The sequence below is a fragment of the Netta rufina genome (genome assembly GCF_964035555.1).
Source record: "Netta rufina genome assembly, chromosome: 25".
Lineage (NCBI taxonomy): Eukaryota > Metazoa > Chordata > Aves > Anseriformes > Anatidae > Netta > Netta rufina.
Window position 1 is genome coordinate 4,855,378 of NC_140149.1, and position 25,326 is coordinate 4,880,703.

The following is a 25,326-nucleotide window of genomic DNA, read 5'->3' on the forward strand; positions in this document are numbered from 1 at the left end:
CTCTGCCAGTGGTCTGCCCAAGGCTTGCTTTGCTTCTCGGGGTGGGTATTTGCTGTTGAGGCATCCTCAGGTGAACTGGGTTAGCTCCAGATGCCCCAGAAGAATTGCCTCCTTGGCCTAGCATGAGTTGTCAGATGCGTGCTTTAGTCTCCTGACCATAAACTTGTGGATGCAAGTCTATGGCATTGGCCTGAATGGGACAGGAGATGCACAACAGGGCAGGACTTAACCCAGGCTGTCAACCACTGGGGCTGATGCTGAGCACGCTCTTCTTTTTCATCTTTTTTTTTTTTTTTTTTCTTTTTTTCTTTTTTCTGCTGCTGCACTCAGCCGGGTGGCAGAGCATGGGTAAATCCGGGTAGTAAGGCACAGGACAGCAGGACAGGGCAGTGCCCGTGGTGAGAGAGCTTGGGCAGGGCTAGCAGCTGGGAACGTCCCTGCCTGCAGCAGGACTTTCAGGCATTTCTGACCTTCCTTGTAACCCTAGTGAGGACAAGGTGGGAAGCCAGGGAGGCGTGTACTGCCAGGCAGAGTTCTCCACTGTGGCCTTCCTTCACCAGATTTACTGTCATGCCTTGACCAGGACCCACACAAGGGATAAAAAAGGAGAGAAACAGGCAAACTGGTCATGTGGGACTGTATGTTTCTGGCAAGGGCATGTAGGACATGCCCAGGCTGTTTGTGAAAGTGATGTCATGCACATAGGATACATGTTACCCTATGCTTTGTGTTTTATGCACCGGGATACAGTTTGTGTTTATGTATTAGGATATGGTTTGTGTTTATGCAGTGGGGTGTGGTTTGTGTTTTCTGCACTGGGACACGGTTTGTATTTTATGCAGTGGGACACGGTTTGTGTTTATGCACTGGGATATGGTTTGAGTTTTGTGAACTGGGACGTGGTTCATGTTTTACACACCGGGACACACTTTGTGTTTGTGCACTGGAATACGGTTTATGTTTTATACACTGGGACGTGGTTCTTATTTACACCCTGGGATGTGATTTACGTTTATACCCTGGTCTCTGTGTTGTGTTTGTGTTTATATATATTTATATGCCACCAGCACCGCGCCCCACACACCAACCAGGCCGCGCGCGCGGCGGGGCCGGGCATCCCCGTTGCCATGGCAACGGCGGCCGGCCGGTGTCACGTGCCGGGGGGGGGGAAGCGGCGTCACGTGATGTTTGGCTACCGCCGAGCTCCTTCCGGGTCGATGCGGGACGCGGCCGGGGCCTGGGTGAGCGGGGCCGGGGGAGGGGGGGGGAGGAAGATGAGGAAGAGGAGGAGGAGGAGGAAGGGGGGGGATGAAGAGGAGGAGGAGGAGGCCGGGGTGAGCCCCCCTGTGAGGTCCTTGCCCCCAGGCTTGGCTTGCTGTGGGGCTGCAGGGCCCGAGGCTGGTTTTGGGGCGGTTTCTGGCAGTTTTGGGGCCCAGCAGCCCCCCAGCCCCACCAGTCTGAGGCCGACCCCGTCCCGCAGCGCCTCACAAGCAGCCTCTGGGGTGGCGGCTGGGGCTGAAACCGAGCCGGGGGCTGCCTGCTGGGGGTGTTTGTGCTGCAGGAGCGCTCCCCGTGCTGCGTCTCCCACCTGGCAGCCCTCAGCCCGTGCTGGTTCCTCCAAGTGTTTCTGTTCTCGGCCACAAACCCGCTCCCGAGGCGTTCAGGTGGCTCTGGAGCCCGCAAACCCGCTCCTGCATGGCTCTGGACACTGCCATTAACGTTGTCGTTCTCTTCCAGGGGCTCTTGTGCTCCTGGTTGCCTCCCAGCCTTGCCTCCAAAATATTTCTGGTGTCATCGCCGTGCCCTCCTTTCTCTTCTCCTTTCTCTTCACCTCCCGGTTGCAGCAGCCCGGTGGGTGTCCCTCGGATCTCCACCAGCTGCAAGCTTCTCTTTGCAGGTGCTTGGCAGTGTCACTGGGGCCACAGCCTTCCAGCTGAGCTTAAATACAGCCAACAAAGACTCCTTGTCAACATCTTTCAGAGACAGAGGACGTCTCCTGCAGTCTCTGCTGTCACTTAGAGAACCCAGAGTTATTTTAGGGTAGGAGCTGTTCTTGCGCCATCAGTAGGGCAACGCTCGGGAATGGGCACCTTGCAAATTACACTGCTCTGCTCTTGTGCAGGAAGCATTCTTGGGGAATGCGTGACGCTTTCCTGGTGTGTTCGTTGCCCCGAAGTAATGGTGGTGATTCAGAGAAGCCACGTGTGATGGGTTATTATGGTCAGTACGAAATCTGACAACGTAGCTAGTAGAGAACTGCCCCTGACGTTATCATCCCCTGGCAATGGCATTGGCTTGTCAAACTAAAGCTTGAAGAAGACAACTTCTGTAATTCAAAGGTGCTAAACGTGTCTGTTTGAGGTTTGTTTCAGTTCTGGAGTATTCTCATATTGCAGCTGAAAATGTGATTTATTTTTTTTCCTCTAGTTTGATGTCAGAGTGACTTTATCGTGTGGAATTCCCAGCTGGATGTTTGCTCAGCAGATAAGCAGGAATGGAGGAGGTAGAACAGCTGCGTGAAGGACAGAAAGCTTTGTGCACGGGGGAGTTCTGTGATTTTGGGCCCAGGAGGGCTGCGTGTGCATTTAGAAAGCAGTGGCTGTCTGTCCTACGATACTGAGCTCCAAAGCTGCTCTGGATTGAGGATCTGTCAGCCTAAAGCCTTGGCTGGCCGTGCAAATTGTGCCTGCCACACGCCGAATGGTGTGGCGTGGAGTTAAATACCTTGCTTCTGACACAAACTGTGCTTTCAGGATTTCATTTTCAGTTGTAGCTGCATACTGGCCAGCAAGCTGAGGCTGAGCTGTGAGTTGGCCAAGTTGCTGAGGGCTAAAAAAGGTGTGCTTCTTTTAGATTAGCAAGCCGAATTCTTTCAGGCTGTGTTTGTAGCATGTGAGCTATGTATATTAGGTAAAAAATTATAACAGGGGTCGGTCAGCTTGCTTCTTGTTATATCAAAGTCTTTTGTGATGGGGGAATTTTACATAGTCTGATCAGGAAGAAGTGAAGTAGAGCTGGTTAAGCAGGTGAGTCTCAGCAAGGGGAGCCTGAATGCTAGCTAAAACTTCTTTGTTTTAAGATTTTATACCTGCTGTTGCCAGTAATAAATGTAAGGGAAAGTTGTAAAAGACAGAAATTGCAATCCAGTGTTGGTTACCAACGTCATTTTCAACATAGATGTGGCGTCCCCCATGAACAAAAGGTGAGGGTTTCTGGCAGGCGTCCTGCAGGTGCAGGTTGATGTCCATACCTACGTGAGCTGGGTTTTGCTGGTGTTCTCACAACGAAGTTGTGCAGTACTTAGTGAAAACGGTGCTCCAAGTGTTTGCTGTTGGAAACCCACAGTTGTTCCCTGCGAGTTTCTGCCCTGTGCTGTTGGACATCTTTATCTGTTGGGGCATCTTTATCTTCAAGATCCATTCAGCAGCTGCAAAAACAAATTGGCAGAACTTACTCCTTGGACTGGCCCAGTGATGTGCCCCGTGTGATGCAGCTGCTGTGGTCGAATTAGAAGCCCAGGTTTGCAAGCAGGGTGGAAGAGCTGCAGTTCTGGGCAAATATTGGAGGAGAAGCGCTGCTGCTGCTGCTTTTCAGGCCAGGACTTGGTTTGCATGAGGCATTGCTGTCAGTAAGGACGAGACCCCTGAGAGATCCTCGGTGATTTTACTCTCAAACTCAAGTACTTCCATGACGCCCCGCTGGCCAGCTGATGGAAGTCTTGCTAGCAGAGGCTGCTGAGATCCGGGCTGTTTACTGCACTGGCCTGATTTTAAAAAACAAACCATAGGTTGCTTTACATAGTATCTTTATAAACGAGTAGGGTGCTGTGGATCCTTCTTGTCTTCCCTTTTTATTCCCCATCCAAAAAGCTACGGCTGAAGCCATCACCTTCGTTTTGTCTGCCTAGCTGGAAGGCAGGCACCTCTGGGCTGAGGCCTCTCTGTATCACTCAGGTGTAATCAGGGTGCATTGTAATCTGTCAGAGCAAATGACTGTGGCTAAGTATTAGTGACAAAGGAGTTGTTTTACATCAGGGTGTAAAGATCAAGCCATAACTTGAGCACGCAGCGATTAGGATCCCCAAAACTGATCTTGCCTAATGGTCCTGAGTGAGAGAGTAGGGAAGTGACAGGATGAAAATACCCCTCCAAGCAACCTCTTACTTGATCATAAACAGCTCTTTGCTCTTTCCCCATCCTTGCCACCCTACAAGTGTGGCTGAGAATATACATACGAAAATCTCACAGTCCTCTTGCGAGACACAGAAGTAAAATCTTTTGCAGCTTGGAGTCTATTGTTATCTCTCTGTTGTTGTTTTTTTTTTTTTAAATCTATTTATTTTCTTTCTCTTTTTTTTTTGGTCTTCCCCCCACAAGTAACATATCACTGTAATCTTAAATTTGAGACCTGTTAGACTAACCTGCAGGTGAGAAGAATGAAGATGTACGACCCAGCAGGTCACTTCATGTCCTGTGTCCCCAAAGACCACTGTTGCAGGTGATGACCAGCTGCTGACTGTTTGTGTGCACTGTTTTCTCTCTTAACTAGAAGTCCAAGAAAGGAGCATGGACCAGCCCAGCGGAAGGAGTTTCATGCAAGTGCTTTGTGAGAAATACAGCCCTGAGAACTTCCCTTATCGCCGTGGTCCTGGGATGGGGGTGCATGTCCCCGCAACTCCGCAGGGTTCACCTATGAAAGGTAGGAGCCTGTGGGGTTTCAGGTGGGATCCGTTTCGCAGTTGCTGTTGCTTATGTTGAAAGAATTGCCCTGAATTGCACAGAAAAAGGAAACATCACGCTGTATTATAAAGTGTTTGCTACGAGAGAGCTGAGACTGTATTCTAACAAAGACAGAAAGTGGATCTGGTGCCTGAAGTCCTACTGCCTTCCTTGTCAGCACAGCAGAATCAGAATCTTTTTGATGAAAAATGGAAACAAGACCTTGTGCAGCACCAAGTTTTGAGGGCTAGGCAGTCCCTGCTGCTGATTTTTTTCAGCCTAGTGATATTAACTGCTTTATTAGCAGCTGTAGCAACGTGCATTTTGGCAGAGATGGCTTAACAAATGCAAAAAACTTGATCCAAATGTGAGGTTACTCCATATGCTGGTAGTATCACGCAGCAGTGCCATCAGCTTGCATTGATATCTGTAGGTACAGAGGGAATCCAATGCACACGGGACTGGATTTTATGTCGAGCCAAGTGATGAGCTGCAGAATCTCCAGGACTTTTTTTTGTGACAAGTGGCTCAAGTGAATTTGTGGTTTGCTTTGGCTCGCTTCTCAAGGCATCAACTTATCTCTGCGATTGCTTTTGCTGATCTAGTGGAGAAATCATCTCTCCCCTTTGCTTCTGACCTTACTGCCTGAAGGCATTTTCAGACAGATGTGTGTCTCAAGTGCTGTGCTGCTCATGTACGTCCTTCAGCCTTCTAGGCTGCAGAATCTATGTTGCTACTTCACGTTCTTTGAACTGGATCGGTTTGACACCCTTTAGTCTTCCCTCCAGCTCTGATGTTAGCATTTGGTTCTCTGTTTGTACAGATGACTCTGAGATGCCCATTTGTCCCACCAACCTGCCGCTTCTTTGTTTAACCTCTTGCTGTGAGTCTAGTTTAATTTTCCGTCAGGTCAATTTGTATCATAACCAGCCCCAGAGGGGAAAATAGCCGTGGAAGTTAGCTGGGTGAAATGTGCAGTAACTGAGTTTGACAGAGGAGAAAAAGGGGCCTGAGTTCAGCTGAGGACAAAACGTACAGCATGTCACTCAAAATTAACACAAACAGAGAATCTGCCTGATGGAATATGCAGCCAGGACCCTCTGTCCTGTGTGCCGGCACACACCTATCTGGGTTGTTTAGATGGGGAAAACAAAGCACTTGTTTGTAAGTCTGAAATTGTGATGGAGATGTGACTTGCAAGTGCATCACAGCTAGGTCCCAAAGTCCAACACTCTCCTTTAAAAAAGCCTAATGCTAGTGAGCAAAATGAAACAGAAAACTCAGATCATTCCAATTATTGCCTGCTGATAGAATCCCTTTCTGTTCGTGTCACTGTCAAGCATTAAAAGGAGAGAAAAAGGGCCGTCTTTAGGGGAAAGCTTGTTGCTGAATTTTAGCAGATTTTGATACTCAACAGAGATGAGAGAGCTGTATTGTATGTGAGAGTAAGCCTGATGGCTTGCATTGCCTGAATTTGGATTTCCGGGGTTGACATGGTTTCCTGTGACAAATCCATACCTTTTTAGTTTGTCATGGTTTGGCCTTAGCAAATCAAGCCGTGACTGTGCTCTAAGTCCTTGTCTGCGGAATAACTCTAAGCATGTTTACCTGCATGAGGAGAGACTAAAGCGAAACTGAAACAGAAACGTGAAGGGCAGAGCAGAGACCTAAGCTTTTCCAGGCTCTCCTAGATAGCTGAAAAGGAAGAGCTTAGAAAAGAACTGCTTAAATATATCCTTGCCCAAAGTGGGCTAAGTACAGGAAGATAAGGAAGTCTGGCTCTGTGCAGCTAACAGTCGGGCTAGTTCTGTATCCTATCTGCAGCAGCAGGTGCCTGAGGAAGAGCATAAGTTCTGGCGAGAACTGATACGAGGCTGACTGTAAACTACAAAGGACTGGCCTGTCCCTGCTGCTCTGCTGCAGACAGAAATGTGTGTAGTAACTGAAGAGCATCAGTGCTGGTGGTATGGCATGTTGAGATGCAGGAAGGCTTCCTGGTTTATGTTGGTCACTTGTCATAACATCCATATTTATCCCATTTTCTCTTAAATGTATATAAATTGTGGAATTTCTGGTAGATCCTTTTGTTTGCTGAATTTCACACTTTTCTCGATTGCACTGGTTGAGATGAAGGTGTTGGTTGCGATGCTGACCATAGGGCATCTTTTCATCTACCCTCTTTCAGACCGTCTCAACCTTCCAAGCGTGCTAGTACTGAACAGCTGTGGCATCACCTGTGCAGGAGATGAGAACGAAATCGCCGCCTTCTGTGCTCATGTGTCCGAACTAGATCTTTCTGACAATAAACTGGAAGACTGGCATGAGGTAAAATGGTGACTTGTGCGTCTGTCTGAATAGCTTTGATGACTACTGTCATGACAGCAAATGCATCACAGGTCACAGGAGTACTTCATTCATATAAAGGAGTTAAATTTCTGTTTATTTTGTGAGTTCTTTCTATCATCTATGAAGATGATGCTTATTTACTTTGACAACTACAGAGCCATAAACTTGATGAATTTAATCCGTTTGAGCACTTGACTCCATTTGCCTCATGACTTATGATCTTGGCCTGTGGGTGACAAATATATATTTTATATCGTGCAAAGCACTGGAGCTGGCATTTCAAAAGTCAAGAGGTTAATGAGCGGTGCGGGTTTTTAACAGAGTAAGAACCAAGGAAGTCTGAGGAATGGGAGTTGGTTTCCAGTTTTGCCACTGATTCTGTGATGCTGGGCAAGGTATTTATTTATTCTCTCTCCTCTTTTGCTTTGGCATCTGCAGAACAGGTTTAATAATATTTATATCAAAGGACATTTATGAAGCCTCATTAATTAATGCTAAATGCTACTGTAAAATTCTCGGAAGTGCTTGGCTGGAACATGCTTGATAAATGCAGTGTAACCTGAGTAAAATAATCACAGTCTGTTGTTGTTCCTTATTGACTTACATTCTGCTTCTGTGTCAGTGTTTATCCCTTAAAGAATAGGAAAAAAAAAAAAGAAAAAATAGAAAAAAGGACAATAGAAAAAATGAGAAACGGGGAAAAAGAAAGGATGAGCAATGTAAAAAGTGTCACGAGTTTCTGTCCTGTTAAGCTCCTGTGTCTTTAAATGTGTAGCAAACAGTGTCTGCAGCAATGTTGCTGCTCTGACACAGAGGCTGCCCTGCCATGAGGCCTCCCCTCGGCCTGCTCTGCTCTGGGCTGAAAAACCCAAGGGACTTCAGCTGCTCACCTTGCCCTCTAGGCCCTTCACCACCTTTGCTGCCCTCCTTCAGGCACTCTGTAACAGTTTTGTCCTTATTACCTTGTGCCAAAACTCCAGGCAGTGAGGTGAGGCCGTGTGATAAGGCTGGTGCCTCCTGACTTGTTTTACTGTGACCCCAAAAAGCCACCCACAGCGATGAGGTGCTGCTTCCCTGCTCCCTGTTCTGCCTCTTCCCCTTGCTGTGGTGAGCAGCTGGGGTCACACACGAGCTGCATGCCTCGCACCCTGCTGTTTGTTCACTCTTTAGGCTGCCCCTGGGCAGCACAAGGTGCTGGCTTCTGCACGAACTGCAGAAAAGCAGGAAATGAAAGGTTTTCCATGTGCTTTGGCCCCTTCCTCTGAGACGGGATTAGGTTTTCTTAGCCTGTCTCCAGCAGATAAATATCTAGGTGGCTCTTAAAAACTGCTGGTGATGGGGATTCCAGACCCCCAGGTAGCCTGTTCCCATGCTTAGCTAATAACTTCTTAGTCCAAACCAGGTAACTTAAGTCTCCCATGCTGCAAATTAAGGGAATTGCTCGCTGCCCTGTGCTCAGCAGACACGGAGGAGTGTTTGATGCTGTTCCCTTCACGACAGCCTTTTATACCCACAGAGGGTATTAATGCTTTCCTGTCTCCTTTTCCAATTTTAGTATAACACTGAAAAAAATCCACTTAGTCCTTCCTTTGTTTGCAGGCCATTTCTTTCTAAATCCTGCATTGTTTTTCTTGCTGTGATGTCCTTCCAGTTTGTCTACTCTGTTATTAAAGCATAGAGCCCGAAGCATGACCTCACCTGAGCTGAGGCTTTGTTGGTGCAAAGGGAGGCAGGGTGTTTGCCTCCAGCATCACATACGTAATGCATGAATTAAGGCTTTGCAAGAGACAATTATCCTTTGCTACAACTGGGCCCTGTTGTATGCCTGTGTGTCACGGTCTTCCCAAATCTCCTCCCATCCCAATCTCTCTGTGGAGTGGAGCTCTCCAGCCAAGCATTTTGTGACCCCTAAGTATTTTCTCAGTGAATGCCCTTTCCCAACTCAGGCTGTCCTTGAACTGCACATCCATCTGTTGGCATTCAGGTGGCTTTGCTTTGGCCTCTGCTCTTGTACTGCAACGTGACATCAGCTCTCCCACCTTAGCATCATCCACGGATTACAAAAACACCCACCGTTCAATTCTTTTGCCAATCGACAAGATAACGAGCAGCATTCTGCTAGAAAATGCCCTCGGTATGTCTGCTAGTTCTGTATTGAACTCGTAACTGAGAGTGATATTCCAGGGGCTGTAAGTCCTCGGTTTGCCTATGTGACGGGCATGCAGAGGGCAGCAGGCGCTGTCGTTCCATTAGGTGACTTGTCAGTGAATCAGTTACCCAGCCGAGGAGGAAAATTAGATGGACGTGATGTGTTCTTTGCAAATTGGTGCTGCCTGGCCGTTCTGGTCACTGAATCATTTTTAGGTGGCCACAAATTGATCATTTAAATAACCTCTTCTGGTATCTTTCTGGGTATTGGCGGTATCTAGGTCAGCACCTGCCCCTATCACACGATCCATTATGTTTCCTGCACTCCACCTCCGTACCTCATTGCCTCTGGTTTTTCCTTTTCTGCATCTTTCTTCCTTCCCTGTCTGCTCCCGTGCCCTCAGGTACGCAGAAAGTAGCCCCGAGCATTGGTACCTAACGTTTGGATTGATTGTAGGAAAGCTGCTGTTTTCAGGGTAATGGGATCAACTAAGGAACTCATCGTGTGTGTAGGATGAGCTTCTGCCTGCCCCTCACGGTGGGCAAAACAGCGAGGGCTGGAGCTGGTGGGGAGCAGTGGAAAGGTGAGTGGGAAGTGGAAAAACGATCAGTGATGGCCACAAACTCAAGGGATGTGCCCGTGGCCCCCCCCGCCAAAAGAGGGGTGCGGCAGCTCCCTGAGCTGCTGGCTCCTGCAGTGTGGGGCTGCTCCAGCGTGGTGCCCAGGTGGGTTTTATGGCCGCTCCCAAGAGGCTTGCTTTCTCTTATCAAGCTGCTCCGAGAGTGTAATTAAATGAACTGCTGAGGCGAATGAACAATTAACCAATCAATTTAGATCAGTGAATAGCTGGAGTATGATTTGCAGGTAGTTATCCAAAAGCCTTATTTCCCCCCCCCATATAATTTCCTTGGTCACTCCAGAGGGCCCCCTTTTGGAGATGGGACATTATTGCTCGAGGTCCAATTACTGCCTGATATGAATTTCTTTCTTTCTCTTTTTTTTTTCTTCCCTCCCCACTTAGGTCAGTAAAATTGTGTCCAACGTCCCCCACTTGGAGTTTCTAAACTTGAGTTCCAACCCTCTCAGTTTGTCCGTTCTAGAGAGAAGGTGTGCTGGGTCTTTCGCTGGTGTTCGCAAGCTTGTGCTCAACAACAGCAAAGCTTCGTGGGAAACAGTCCACACGATCCTGCAGGAATTACCAGAGTAAGCACGGGGAGCTGGGCCTGGAAAGGGGCACTCACTGCACGCAGGTTGAGGCTGTGTCATCAAATCTCCTGGAGAGGGGTGTGAGGAAGCAAGCGTGATGGCTAATAAAACAGAATTTCTTTGGGAGCTTGGGAACAGGCCAGGGGAACACTTTACACTGTCATCAATGCTGAATTTGTGCAGTGCTGCAAAGCCCACCAAGGCTTCTCCTCCAAAATTAAAGGCTGGTGTTGAGAGGTTGCTAATGATGCTGACAGTGGAGGAGGTGACACTTGCTTGTGAGTCGCTGCAGAATGAATGGCGCAGCGCATACCTGTGCTAATGGCTTTTGAATGGGATGGAAATCTGAGGGTCTGGCCACTTGTCAAGTAATATTTCATCGTGCTTTGCTGTGCAAATGTGTTCGTTTCTGTGGTTTGGCCACGGTCCACTTTAGCAATGGCAGTCAGCTTCGCCAGACGTCCTCTGGCTTTAGTTTGATATCAGATTCCTCTTCTTACAGCTTTGTAAGGGGAGATGATGGCAGCAGCACATCCCCCGTGGCCAGCATATGCTTAACTGGGATTAGGGGAGGCAGTTTAGTTGTCTGAAAAGTTAGTGGGACCTATTTTTTCTTTCTTGAATGGGAGCCTTTGGCAGAACCAGTCATGTGGGTAAAAAGTATCATCTATATTGTATGAAAGCACCTTTTAAAATCAAGTGGTGAGTACTGGGTGTAGGTACCAGTCACTAATGGAGCTGGGTTGGTGGCTCGTTGGCCACAAATGTGGAGCAGCCTCCCAAATCATCTGTTACACAAGTAATACCAATAAAAGTATTTGGTGGGCCAGGAGGACACGTAGAGAGGTTTTTCATCTGTGGAGGAAGCTTATGGATAGGAGCAGAGCAGAGATGTAAGTGAAATACTCCATTTGGAGGGGTGAGGGGTCCTCTCTGCCCCGAGGTTTCACGTCATGTAGGAGCCGTTAAAGAAAGGTGTGTTAAAATCACACATGCTTATCCCTCTACCTGAGATGATAATCATTTCAGAAGGCATGCTAAGGTGATGATACGATTCTTCTTCCCCTTTGCAGCTTGGAGGAGCTCTTCCTGTGCCTTAATGACTATGAAACAGTGTCTTGTTCTCCGGTTTGCTGTCAGTCTCTCAAATTACTCCACATAACTGACAATAATCTTCAAGACTGGACTGAAATTCGAAAATTGGGGATTATGTTTCCGTCACTGGACACGCTTATCCTGGCTAACAACAACCTCACGACCATTGAAGAGACGGAAGATTCCCTAGCAAGGCTGTTCCCCAACTTGCGATCCATCAATTTGCACAAATCGGGTGAGTGCCTGGAACTGGTACGGCTTTTGTTCTCGGTGGAAGTGATGGCAGATCAGGATATTTCCTCACAAGTAGGTGAAAAACACACTCGGTGCTGATTGAAGTGCACGGGCCTGTTGCTGGAGCTGAGATGAAAAAGCCCGGTTACCTTTGGCCCAGTCTACCCTGGCAGATGCACTGAAGTGCACTGACCTGAGGAATGCAGCGTTAGGAAAGGAAAACAGGCAAGAAATCCACTTGCTCATTTCTGTTGGCTTTACCTGCTGCTTTTGGTAGTTAGTCATTACCTAAACGATGAGTCAGAGCAAGGTGGACTGGTAGTTACTCAAACTGAGCTGGCACAGAGCTTTTTTCCTTAGTAGTTTCCTTCCATTTCCTGTCCCTGCCCCAGGAAATTCTGGCTGGAGGAATGATAAATAAGTGCCCGACGGTGCAGTGGATGAGAGAATCCCATTTGCCGTTCAATCTGTGTTTTATCTTGGGTGAAATGAGCACACGTGTAGGTACGTGACACATAAGGACCAAGCATACATCAGCCAAAGCTGTCCGTCAGCCACGCTCAGTTATTGGAAGCTCACCACAAGCTGTGCTCGAGGTGACTTGACACTTCAGCCCCAGAGATTTTCCCACTGATGCTCCAGAAGGAGAATAAGGAATCGGTGTATTGGGCAGCTCAGCCTGTGCTCGGACAGGGGAAGCTGCATCAGGGCTGTGATGCACTCGTGAGGTGGCACGTACGCCACAAGCTCTGCTTCAGAAGTACTTAATGCATCATCACCTTTTGTTCTCTACAGCTTTATATGCAGTGCAACTGACAGTTAAGTGTTCACCTAGGTAGAAAGTACTTTGTTAGCGTGCTCTGCAATGTAAGCATCAAAGAATCCATATAAAAAAGGCTTAAAGCTAACCAGAGGAAGAAAAGCTTGTTAAGCTGGATTTGAAAGCACCGTGGCACTGAGGAGCAAGTGCTCCCATGATAAGTAGTTTTGCAATTTTGATGCCAGTTCTTTAAGAACCCGGGGTTCTGCATTGCATTTTGGTGGTTAGGGAACTGTTAAGTTGAGTAGAGACCAGAAACAACAAAGCAGAGAATAATGCTGAGTACGGAGAGGTCCTGAGCAGCGATCCCTTTAAAATTGTCTCAGCACCCGAGGAAGCAACCCAAGCAACTGAATGAAAACAATTAATGGTGATCAGAAAGACATCAGATGGCAAGTTAGCGGATGTGAACATGCTACAAAACAAGTTAGTGCACCAAGTATCCATGCAGGTGCTTTTGGACTCCTCCCTTTTGTTATTCTTCACTCCTTGAAATAGCATAAAGGACATTGGTACAGATGCTGATTGAGTATTTGTTATTTCTGCCTGTGTGTGCATTTTTTTTTTACAGAAAGCTGCAGCACTCCAAAATTCTGTCATCTGAAACACAAAAGGATATGCCCTCTTGAAACTGGCACCTCTTAGCAGACCCTTTTAGCTTAGTGGAGATCAGGAATGAGCTAATGATAATGCTTTTTTTTTTTTACTGACGTTGTAGCAGAACAGGGTCACAAAGGGATGAGGAGATTTGCCTGTTGGTGACATCAATTCCTCCTTCAGATGTGGCCATTTCTCTGCAGTGGCTTTGTCCCACCTACCAGAGCCCTGTGGCTGATAAGAATTTTGTTTCTGCTCTGAGAAGAGCTCCTTCTTCTGAGCTGCTCAGTGATGCACGGTTTGGGCTTGAGTTTAGCATTTTCTGACAGGTTTATCTTAAACGAGACCTCTGTGTTGTTTTTTTTGTTTGTTTGTTTTTTACCCAAAAGATGGAGTGGCTTTTTTTTGATATTTTCTTTACTGTATGGATGAAGCTGGATGGTGTGTAAAAGCTAAGCTCCCAAGTCACCCATACAGATCATCTATCCAGACTTGTACAGCAGCACGAGAGAATTCAAACCACTGCATCTTGCAAGCAAATGAAGGAGGTCTTTTTGCTCATGACACGCTGAAAACCTGACTTCTCAAAGAAACTTCAGTTGACAATTGCTTGTAACATATGTTGTTTGTCTGTGTCTGATAGTCTTGGATACATAATTCATTACCTCTGAGTGTTTAAGCAAATCTTCTCTTCCAAGCAGGTCTGCATTGCTGGGAAGACATCGACAAGTTAAATTCTTTTCCCAAGCTCGAGGAAGTGAAATTACTAGGAATTCCTTTGCTGCAGTCCTACACCACGGAGGAACGCAGGAAGCTGCTAATAGCCAGGTCTGTTGTTTGTTTATTCTGCTCCAAGACGTGTTTCGTGACAATGAGTGGCTGGGAGCTCCTAATTGGAGGAAGAGGCTGTTAGGAGCTGGGCTTTTGTATGAAATCACCACTCAGAAAGACTGGAGCTGGTTTTTGCTGTTTTAGAAAGAAAGAGAGGAGTGGAAATCTGTAGCTTAACCTCTCAACTACCCAGGGAAGGATTTGACTGTCATGCACACATATATACACATCATACATTCATGTGGTGAAATAGAAATGGTACTACTTGTTTTTGAATGTGCTTTGAAGCTGCATGGCATTCACCCTCTCTCCTTCTCAAGGGAGACGAGGCTTCATGGCAGGATTCTCCTGGTGATAACATTGCAGCTCGTAACTTCTGGGGGAGACAGTCCTGTTGGTCACCCTGTCTGGGTTTCCCTCCTTTCTGACCGTATTTCTCGGTGTCTGCAAGCAGGTTGCCATCCATCGTCAAGCTCAATGGGAGCATTGTTGCAGATGGGGAGCGAGAGGACTCGGAGCGATTCTTTATCCGGTATTACATGGAGTTCCCAGAGGAGGAAGTCCCATTCAGGTACGAATTCGTTGTCTTGGAATGGAGAACAGGGCAGAAAAAGCAGTCAGGCAGAAGGGAAGGTGACCAAGCAGTTGATGTTACGTGGGAAATCTGGGCTAGCTGGTGCATGACAAAAACATCCCTCACACCCTTCCCGTCTTGCCCTCCTTCTGTTTTAGTTAATGCCGTGACATTAGAGCGTTGTCTGATGACTTGTAGAATCACTTTGGCGTGAAATTCAGTCTTAAAGTGTCCACATCAAGTGCCATTACACAACATGACTGTTCACTTCATGATCTTCATTACTTCCTGGCCTCCCAGCGGCTAGCTTCATAACCCACCTGTGTTTGGGAGTCCCCAAAAGCCAGTTCAGATCATGCTCTCCGGTGCCAGGCCAGGGCATCTAATTCTCTTGACCATCTGGTGTGTGGAATAAGGCTGGCAATGGGAAGCTGTCCCCTCACTTTGAAGCTTGCAAATCACACGTCTGATGGTTTTTCCTTGCCAAAAAGTATGCCCAATGACCTGTTCATCTTCGTAAACTAATGAACTTTGACAGCTGCTGTTCGGGCAGTATCTGCACCAGCAACCAGCATCTACTTACTGCTTCTTAATGGGCTGAGGAAGGATCGTGGAGTGTCAAGCCACTGCCTTTTTGTGCCTTTTGCCCTAGGATCCCCATGTGCTTTTCGAAAAGTGAAGCTTCAGAGCCCTTTCTTTACAGAAAGAGGGCAGGACAAGAGCGTGGGTGCGTGTGTGTGAGCTGGCAGGGGACAGACAGAGGTAGGAACAAAGTGAGGAGCAGGAGTTTAAAGGTATGGCTGGGTAGGGAAGGCAAAGATGTGAACAGAATGTGTTTGGTGTTTATGTTGGTCAGTCAGTGTTTCTCTTAGCTTAACTCCCAGGTAAAACTGCCTCTTGTTTTTTGGAAGAGCTGTGTATGTGACCTGCCAGGACAGTGAGGGCATCAGAAGGCTGGAGCAGGGAATTGAGGGCACGGCGGTCTGTAGGAATACTAACAGGTCCAGCAATTGTAGTATTTGCTGAAGGCGTGCTGGGGTCAGTTCTGAGGCGCAGGGTACTAATGTAGTCAGGGAGACAAGACAGCTGGAGAGCCCTCCTGGGCCTTGTTCTAAGGACAAGTTCTGGCTTGTAATTTTAGAAGCTCTTGAAGCGGAAAAAAAATGAAACAACGGTCGGAAGGGATAGCAGCACAGGCAGAAAATGCTGGGGAAAGGGAGGGGAAGGGGAGGCAGGGACTGTGAGCTCGTGGCACTGTTACTAGAATGGATTCTTTTCAATAACATCTTATTTCTAAGAAAATTGTTTTATGTCTCGGTGTTCATGGCTCCAGAAGGAGAGAAGAGCCAGGCAGGTGAGCCCAATGGCTGCAGCTGAGTCCTGCTCTTTGGCAGACAGGGCTCTGGGTGACTTGGAAAGGCAGCTGGGGGAAGGCAAAGCAGCACCTTGTGCAGGTATTTTCACAGAATCACAGAATTTTCAGTTCCAGACCAGGAGAGAAACTAAAGAGCAAGCAGCCCTTTGATCCTGGTGGGATGGCTGTGCTGCCCTGAGCTCGCAAGGAAGGATTTGAGGAGGAGAGGGAAGGTAAATACATAGCTGGTAGGCTCGGATTGTGTGCCTGCTTGTTGCTGTGGGCTTTTGCCTCTAGGCATTGCAGTGGCAGCTGCCTTGTGTGTCCAGGAGCAACATATTGTGGAGAAGGATGGGCTGTGTGCCCGTGTAGTCACACAGTACCACGCACAGCTGGGTGCTTAGCATATTCTGGCCAGGTAAGAAATCACTAACATCTCACCCATCCCACGAAGCTGGGCTGATCTTGACCAACAAGCCGTGTGCTCTTACAGTAAGGTACAGGAGAATTTCTTTTGCCTCTTGATTCCTTAACCTTTAAGCCCTGTTAGTGTCCTTTTCTCAGTCAATGGCCTCTTTGTCTGAATCCCTTCAACTGTGCAGCGTATCCAAGAGACTTGTGCGGCCGCTGAAGGGGGTTTATTCTCTTCTGGAGGAATTGTGTGCCACTACGGAGTATTTTCTAATGAGGCTGCAGATGGCTGCGAGTGTCCCTAGTGCCGAGGGCTGGGTTCAGCTCCTGGCCCCGTGCTCAGCAGCCCTAATAGGACCAGAAAGCTGGCAGTGGGATTTTGCATGTGCTCGAGCTCCCTCCGCTTTGCTCCAGCTCTAGTGTGGTCCCTCAAGGTGGTTTGTAATTAGAATCGAATCAGGGCAGACGCACGTTGCTGCTGGGAGCACGGCATCTGCATTGCAGTGCTGCCTCAAGCGGAGGAAGGCGACACAGTGGTGCTTGGAAAACACGTAAGTGAAGCAGCCCCCCTCAAATCTATCGAGGCAGAACGTGCGACAAACACGCAGCGTGCTCTGCCTCCCTGGTCGGGCTGCGTCTTTTCGTGGGCTACAGCTCAAAGGATCGGGGGGAAAAGAGTGAAATAAGCAGGAATAATTCTCTCTGGGTGACGTGGGTGAGGAAGGAGTGCTGAGCCTACAATCCGATATTGGCCGGTTTCTTGAGTGACGTCTTTGTGTCTGTGGGCTTTTAATGAGACCTCAGCGTGTCTGGTCTGCTGTTTATCTGCAGAATATCAGAGGCACTTTTAGTCAGGCTCGGTTCTCCAGCATCCTCTTCTCTGGCAGCCAGCGTCTGTCAGGCTGCGAGGGTGATTACAGAAGTCTCCAGGGTGCCTGTTACCGGGGCACGAGGAACCAAATGAGCAGCGTGCCTTTGTCCTTATTGATTTGAGGGGTTCCAGTCTTTCAGACTCCCAACTTTCTTTACAGACTGCAGTTAGAGGACAAGGAGCAGGCTGCAAAGCTTGTTCTGCCTTTCCTCGGTGGGAGAAAATAGCAGACAACGTTGCCTGGTCCTCTGCATATTTACAGCACAGGTTTGTGTAATCGTAGCCCATTCTTCTCCCTCTCAGCCCGCTGGAGGTTTGCATCTCTCTCTGTTCTCCCCAGCGTCAGCCCCGTTTGCTTTTAGCCTGCATTTCAGGGAATTGTTGGGAACTGAGAGCCCTGACAGCAGTGAGTCCTTGCAGCCCTGCACACTCGCTGTCCCTGCCTCGCCGTGCGGCTGCTATTTGGGTTGACACACGAATTGCAGCAGCACCACAGCCAGCACGTGAGAAATTGTTGCCGGTTCACAACGTGTGGAGCTGGTGAGAGTTTCAGGGACATCCCAAAACAGGCTGAGGGCAGCAAGGGGAGGTTTGCTCCCTTCCCCATCTCCCGTCGGCTGTTTGCTGCTGGCTGCGTCCTTCTGGAGGCGGCAGAAGCAGCACCGTGGTGAAATCCTTCCCCTCGGTGACACGCCAGCCAGTGCTTGTGCTCACTGTGGGCATAGCCAGCAGGTAAAGTACAGGGAGTATGTTCTCCTCTCAGCACTGATGGCTCTCCTAAATCAGCCTGATCCTATCAGCCAGGTGACTGCGAGAGCAGGGCAGGAGCCTGCGTTCGGACACTCAGCCCCGGTGAAGGCTCGCTGTGGCTGCGAGACAAGGGAAATCCTAGTGCCTCGAGGCCCTTACCTCACTCCCCGGCAGACAGAGGGGCTGCTGTTCTGCAGGAACATTCCTGCCTCGAGCAGGACTCCCTGGGGTCGCCCGTCCTGCCAGGTCCTGTCATCTCTTGACAGGGGCAGTGACACAGCACCGATCACATTCGGCTCAGGCTCGGGTCGGGAACAAAAAGCTTTCTGTACGGCACATAGTGGAGGGCCTCTGAAACGTTACCTTTCCCTGCAGCTCTCGCTCTTTGTCATTGCAATTACAGTGTGGGTTGTGTTGCCTTTTTGCCCTTTTCCCAGCCAGGCGGCAGAGATGCTGCATCCCCGAAGGGAGCTTTTCCTGCTGAAGGCAGCAAGAGGGTGAGAGGGGCTTTCCATTCAGAGGACAGCTCCTTGGGCTGGACCTTGGAGCCATTGCAGCTCTGCCAGTAAAATCTCCATGTCATTTCTTCCCACGTCATTTCAGAGCACTCTTAAAAGACCAGTTGTCAAGAAGTCCCCCATTTTTTTCCCCATCAGTTTCCAAACCATGCAGCAGCTCCCCTTTATCTGGCAATCTTCTCGTTCCTCTACTCAGTGGAGTAAAACATTTGGGACCTAGGTGTCCTCTTGGAAAATGGCAGGAATTTCTGAATATCAAGTCGGGCCGTGAAGCCACAGGTCCTGGGAATCTCAGCTGAGGGCTCTGTCTGTCACTTGTGGTACCGCTCGCTTGGTTATGGCACCCTTAGGGAAATATTTGCACGGCAGCAGGACATGCAGAGTCTTGTGTCCTCTCTTCCTTGCCAATCCCACTGTAGTCACGGTTGGTGTGTCCGAAACTGTAGGAGCCCAGCAGAGAGCATTGCTGTTAAGATTTCCTTAAAGAATTATTCTGAGACCAGTCAACTCGAGCGTCTCGCTTGGTGCTGCGGTGCACCTGGGGACTGCGAGACAAAGCCACGGGACTGGATGGGCTTTCTGCTTTGTATTTTCTCCTGCTCAGCGTCTTGCTTGAGAAATACCGTGTGCTCTGTGAAGTGTCAGGCTAGCTGAAGAGAAAACAGACTGCTGCCAAGCCAGATTTATTCCTAATGGATGTCTGTCTGGGTTGTCTGACTTGAATCAGGGACAAATGTTGCTTCATGTGATGAAAATACAGCTCCGTGAAGTACCAGAGGGACTATATATGAGGGACTGTCCCGTAATTCTGGACTTCTTTTTTTTTTCCTCAGGTATCACGAGCTGGTCACAAAGTATGGAAAGCTGGAGCCTTTGGCAGTCGTGGATCTTCGGCCGCAAAGCAGCGTGAAGGTGGAGGTGCACTTCCAGGACAAAGTAGAGGAGATGTCGATCCGCCTCGATCAGACTGTGGCAGAATTGAAGAAGCACTTAAAAACTGTGGTGCAGCTGTCAACAAGCAACATGCTGCTCTTCTACTTGGACCAGGAGGCTCCCTTCGGTCCCGAGGAGATGAAATACAGCTCACGAGCGCTGCATTCCTACGGCATCCGGGATGGGGATAAAATTTACGTGGAGCCCAGAATGAAATAGCCTCTTTTGACCTTGTGCGTGCGTCTGTGTGCACGCACGCACCCCACACGCCCACACACATGCATTTAAGGAGTTTTTTGCAAGGTTTTTATTTCAGTCGGTTGGTTGAGGTTTGGTTGTGTTTCTATAGCAGGTAATGTCGTAGCCCAGAGAGCGCCCTGATCTGAGAACCATGCCCGCCATCCACTGCAGGTGACCTTGAGGTGACAATTGACTTCCGTGCGTGTGTTTCAGTGTGTGCAATACCTTGAAGGTTTCTTTGATGCTCCGGTATACTCGTGATCTGGCATGAATGGTCAGTTGCTCAAGCTAAAGAATGCTAGGGCCCGTAAGGGTGAGGGTAGCTCGGTGCAGAACTTGACCTGTTTATTTTTTCTTTTTTTCTAAAAGAAGACTTAATTTTTTTTGGCCGAGCTATTCAACTGCAGCTTGAGCAAGCTGAAGAATTTTATTTTCTTTCTGGGTGCTGTCTCTTACCCTTTTTGTCACGCTCAAGTTCCCTGAAAAGATCTAAAACAGTATTCGGTTTGAATCAGAGCTCAGGTATTCAGCATGTCCACTTAGCTCCGCTGCTTGCTATGAGTGTGCAGGGTGGGGGGAAAGAAGGAGACCCTGTTAGAAAGAAATGATTTCTGTTGCAAATGCATGCCTTATATCCCTGCCATCCTATTCTGAGTGTGGAGAAGGAGGTTTGCTTTCTGTAACCATGGCACGTAGTGTCTGCAACCTGTGGCGCTGGCAGCCTGGAGGCAAAGCTAGCCCGGCCGTGTAGTTTGGGAAGTGAATTTTGGAAGGTGGTGGATTGGCATTGCTTCGTTGGAGGAGCTTCTAGGAAAACGGGTCAGAAAGGTGTTGAAGGGCACATTTCCCCAGTTGGCTAGGAAACATCCCCACGATGCTGAAAGATCTTCCAGTAAGCACTTAACCTTGCACCAGTTTGTACTGAAAGTGGAATGGCTAAAATTGCTCTCCTGGGAGAGAGCAAGGCTAGAGTTGAAGTTTGTTTGTTGATGTTGCACCAGAAATGAAACCTGGCACTTTCCCTGGGGACCCCTGGCTGTGGGGTCCCTCTTTAGGGTCCAAACTAGCAGAATGTGTTGACTTGGATCAGTTTCTTAGCCGGTGAGTCCAAAAGCACCTCCAGTCACGTTTCTTGTAAAGCAGGTGTTCACTGTCAGCCTCCCCCACATGCACCTCGTAGGCATTGTGTGCTGCTGCTTGAATTAGCCCCCTGTTCCTGCTGCAGAGCAGATTCCCTTTCCCGTGCGATGAAACCCTCACTCCTTGGTATCTCTTGTAAATCAGACAGCCGTTTCACTCGACTGTGTCCTCCCTCGTTCCTCTGTCATCCTGACAAGTCGAAGACTTTTCACGTTGCCTAGTTATAAGAACTGCATAAAAAGTTTTTGAAGCTGTGCAGCGAGGGCTCTTGTTACACTCGAACTTCTGACCTTGATTTTGAAATGCTTCCTGTCCCCACATGCACTTTCTTTCCCGAGATGCTTTTGTCCATGCCACTGAGCTCCTTTATAGCCTCGGAGCTGTGTATTTCTCTTAATATTTTACCTAGTTTGTGGGGTGGGGTAGAATGGGGATAAATCATTATCACATAACCTTCAGGTTCAGGATGTAGGGACCGTTGGGAGGGGGAGTAGTTCTGCATCCACACTAATGATTTAAAAAAAAAAAAGGGAGGATTTAAGACAATGAATTAATCGTGCCTCATCCCCCGGCCAAAACCATCAATTTCCTGGCACCGTTGAGACGAGCAATAGGAGATGGAGCAAGAGCTGCCGTAGGTAGCATAGAGGCTGCAGCCCGTAGCTGTGTACCCCTAAAAAAAAAAAACGAGCGGGGAGATGGTGGCAGTGTAATATAAGATGACGCTTTTATAAGCTAGAGCTTTACTGAAGATGTATTTTCCATTTGGGCAGCGAAAGGCAGTTGCTGCCTTATAGCCGAACTCTTAAGCCAACACTTCTGTATGATATATACATAGATACGCATAGGAAAAGTTGTGTTTAATAAGATATTTTGTTATAAAACAAAGTTTTATGAAGATATGGTTGTTTAATATTAGAAGCCTATTTCTCCCGTTGACCTCCCGTTTAGGTACGTTATCCATCAGCCGCTGCATCGTCCGAGTTAAGCGACCAAGGCAGATGGAAAGGAATCTCTGATCTAATTCCATAGAGCAGTAATTGCCTGTGTGGGTATATTTATGACATTGTAACTGGTATTAATGAGATGCTGTAATTATTGACCAACTTCCTCAGCACAATTAAATGTCTCGGTTGCAGAGAAGGAAATAAACAGAGTCCATTAAAGAATTGAATGGGATTTTAAAGAAGACCCAGCTATGTGCTTGTAAGTTTGTTCGCCCACTAAAGGTTACGCTCGTCCTCGTAGCGAGCGGTGCCGTCGCCGCGCCGGCTCAGAACTGGCAGGAAACGATGGTTTTATTGACACCGGGCCTGGCAGGAACTGGAAGATGGAAAAAGAGAACATCTTGTGGCCTGCGATGTCAACACGTGCTGGAGACTTGGCACCGCTGCCCAAATTGGCTCCCCGGGTCTGTTTGGGGCTGCGGTACGAATGCTGGCTGCCTCGCCGTGTCGTTGGGGAAGGTTGTTCCTGGACGGCGTTCTCAAGCTGTTCGTGCAGCCGGCAGAGCACACGTTGGGGGATCCAAAGCCCTCGGTTGGCTTCCAGAGGAGAACGAGCCATGTCTGAAGCCCAGGAATGATTTACACATCCACATGATTGACTTTAAAAAGTGGGCGGAGTGGCACGCAAGCAACACGCCAAAACCCGAATTGGATTGCTTTCCTCTTGTAATACCTGTCGGGGAAGGGATGTGTGTTTGGGCAATGCTACTGCTTAACGGGGGACCGTGGCTTGGGGATGAAGGGGAGGGCTGTGAACAAGAGGGATTTGGGGGCCAACGGTGGGCTCTGACAACGAAGGAGGGTCCCGAGGTGGCAGGAGGCTCGCTCTACATGCAGTGTCACGAGGGGCTGAATCCCGGTTTTGTTGACGTACCCACATTGGCAAAAGGTCCCTGGTTCTGTCACATTCCTTCCAGAAAGCAAAATACAGGCTTGCAAGCTTCTCTAGCTCTTGTGTCCTTTTATCCAAGCGCTACTTTTGTCAAGAACTGTTTTGTTGTTCATGCTAGTTCATGCATAAAGATCTGCCGCGGGCAGTCTGCGCAGTGGAAAAAGCACCTGGTTCGGCAGGAGCTAGGTAACAGCTATATACCAAAGTTTTTGCACGGCTCTGCGGGTCGAGATTCGATGCTGTGCTGTGTTTTTGGGGACGTTCCTATTGAATATCCACGTTTTTGACCAGATGTTGCAAGCGTGTTGCCGTCCTCCTCTCCCTCCGTGTGGTTTGCCACCAGTTTGGTGGGGGGATGCCCGCATCCACCCGGTGCCAGGCAATACAGAGAGGTCCACGGGGGGGTTCAGGACAGCTCAGGGATCGTTGTTTTGGGGACAGGCTCTCAGTTTGCCATCACCTTCTCAAGTCTGCAGTCGCGCTGCCTCCCCCCGTCGCCGTTTCTGCTTGTAAATGAGATTCCCGGATTGGAAAATGCAAACGATCTGCTGAAAGCAGCCCGCAGGCTAAAATATGTATTCCTGGCAGCTGTGCCACCCTCATTTGATGGTGGCGCTTCTGCAGGCAGTACGAGGCGCCGTCCCCAGAGCCGCGTTCGAGGCGGCTGCGGCCATCTCCAGGAGTTGGACTCGATGAGCCCTATGGGGCCCTTCCAACTCGGGATGTGATTCTGTGATCTCAGGCCTTCGCCGCTGTGATTGCTTCGCTGCACTTCCTGGCATCTTCAAATATGATTTAAACATGAAGGTCTATTCTCGCACCCTATTAATTATGCATCCGTGTGTAATTTTAAAGGGAAAGGGAAAGCTGTGAGTCTATCGCAGGTTTTGTTCTGGGTGCTCTCTTGGGGACTCCGCTTCCCGCGCCCGCAATTTGCCTTCGGTTTGCTCGCAGACTTAGCAGTGGAATTCAGGCCACTTAGGTAATTGGTTTGGATCAGTTCAATAAACTTCAGTTTTTGCACAAAAAAATAAAAAAGAAAAAGTGTCCTGAGCTTTGAACTTCCTTGCTCCCTGAAGCAAAATGATTCCCTCTGTCTCACCCGTGCACCTCTGGGAAAGGGCGAGCTGCCGAGGCTTTTTGATCTGATAAATGATGTGGGATCCTGGAATAAACCCTCACCAGGGCGTCCTCCTCGGGCTGAGTCCCACGAAATGGGGATGCCACGTGGCTGAGCACTGCCTGCCTCGTCCTTTACCACTTGCTTTTCTCAAGGCTGGCCGTGGGATGGAATTTTCTCTGGAAAATAAATCGATAGCAGCTTGCTCGGCTCCCGACGTGCTCAGCACCGCAGGATGCGAGCATCCCCTGCCCAAAGAAAATCGCCTAGAAGGGAAAGTCTTCCCCAAAGAGGCAGTGAAACCTAACCAAACTTCATCAGTGTAGACTTGCCCAGGACAAACAGGACCAGAAGATTAAACTGCAAAAGGAGCAGAGGGAAACCTGCCGGCACTGGTTTTTCTCTGTCTTACAAACCAGGATTAGAGTCACTGGGTTTTCCTTTGGCTAACTTAAAATGTGGATGGGAGGGAAGGGAAGAGCCAGGGTGCACGGAGCGGCAGGCTGGAAGTAATCTAGGGAATATCAGAGCCCTAAAGGCACTGCTGGTCTAGAAAAGGAAAAATAATAATAATAAAATGAAAGCTTCCTGCTGGCAAGGCCATGTTTGGGGGATGAAGAGGAAGCGAAGTGTGGGATTTGCTGCGGCAGTGGTGCTGGAGGGAGGATTTGGCTAAGCTGGCCTTTCCAAGGAAGGGGTAAGCTACCTGTTTTTTTCCATTGAGTTTCAAAGCTTGGGGACGTGGAAATGTGCCTGGGCTTTGTTTTTTTGTTTGTTTGTGGTTTTTTTTTGTGTGTGTGTGAACCAAATTAAATCACCGGGGATCTTCTCGCAGGCTCCAGCTCAGGCTGCTCTGCTCCCCGCGGCGCAGCTGGAGGCTCGCAGCCCGCACGGAGCTGGCAGGTGTGTGACAGGTCCTCAGCTCAGCCGTGCCTCGGTTTTGTCCCTCGAGGTAGATGCGGATCAAGCAAAACCCAGGTCCTGCGGAGCCGTGCAGCCGCTGGAGGTGGAGGGAAGGGGAGACGGAGCGAGAACATCCTTGGTTGATGTGGGGGCTTACCCACGAGCCGCGCAGCCCAGAGGCAGGGAAAAGCCCTGTGAAAATTGCAGTTTTTATGGGGGAACCAGGGCTAAGGCTCACAGCAGTGCCCCACTGAAATAACCCCTTTGGCTCAAATAAAATCCAAGTCGGTCCCTGCCAAGCAGGTGGGAGTGAGAGCAGCCACGACACCCTCTCATCCTCTCCAGCACCCTTGGGGAGCACCTACGGACGCACTGGGAGGCTTTTCCTCTCCCACCTGTAAAAGCAGACGTGTGTTGTGCTTGAGAAACCGGAGCAAGACTTTGGTGGAAAAGTAAGAGCATTGAAGCTTTGGGGGCACTGCCTGTGAATGGTGCTCTAAGCCTCGCACTGTTAATGCTAATCCTGTAACACTATATAGAGGGCTTTTTTTTTTTCCCTTCACTTACACAAAGGAGGAAGGGGCTCAATTCTTTGAGTTTTTTTTTTCTCTCTCTTT

General features: G+C 48.8%; 1 protein-coding gene across 1 annotated transcript; it reads left to right on the forward strand.

Moving 5' to 3' along the window:
* Nucleotides 1-1,208: 1,208 nt before the first annotated feature.
* On the forward strand, nucleotides 1,209-22,510 carry TBCEL (tubulin folding cofactor E like). The gene is made up of 8 exons (XM_084301428.1): nucleotides 1,209-1,241; nucleotides 4,549-4,698; nucleotides 6,904-7,043; nucleotides 10,235-10,416; nucleotides 11,493-11,749; nucleotides 13,867-13,993; nucleotides 14,451-14,567; nucleotides 19,308-22,510. The coding sequence occupies exons 2-8, from the start codon at nucleotides 4,566-4,568 to the stop codon at nucleotides 19,624-19,626; spliced, it is 1,275 nt and encodes a 424-aa protein (XP_084157554.1). The 5' UTR covers nucleotides 1,209-1,241; nucleotides 4,549-4,565; the 3' UTR covers nucleotides 19,627-22,510.
* Nucleotides 22,511-25,326: the final 2,816 nt, after the last annotated feature.

What these genes read in the sequence shown, in the direction of transcription:
- TBCEL (XM_084301428.1), top strand. Translation starts at nt 4,566, where the DNA reads ATGGACCAGCCCAGCGGAAGGAGTTTCATGCAAGTGCTTTGTGAGAAA. An exon ending in AACTGGAAGACTGGCATGAG is followed by an intron (nt 7,044 to 10,234) that starts GTAAAATGGTGA and finishes CTCCCCACTTAG; the next exon opens with GTCAGTAAAATTGTGTCCAA. An exon ending in CATCAATTTGCACAAATCGG is followed by an intron (nt 11,750 to 13,866) that starts GTGAGTGCCTGG and finishes TCTTCCAAGCAG; the next exon opens with GTCTGCATTGCTGGGAAGAC.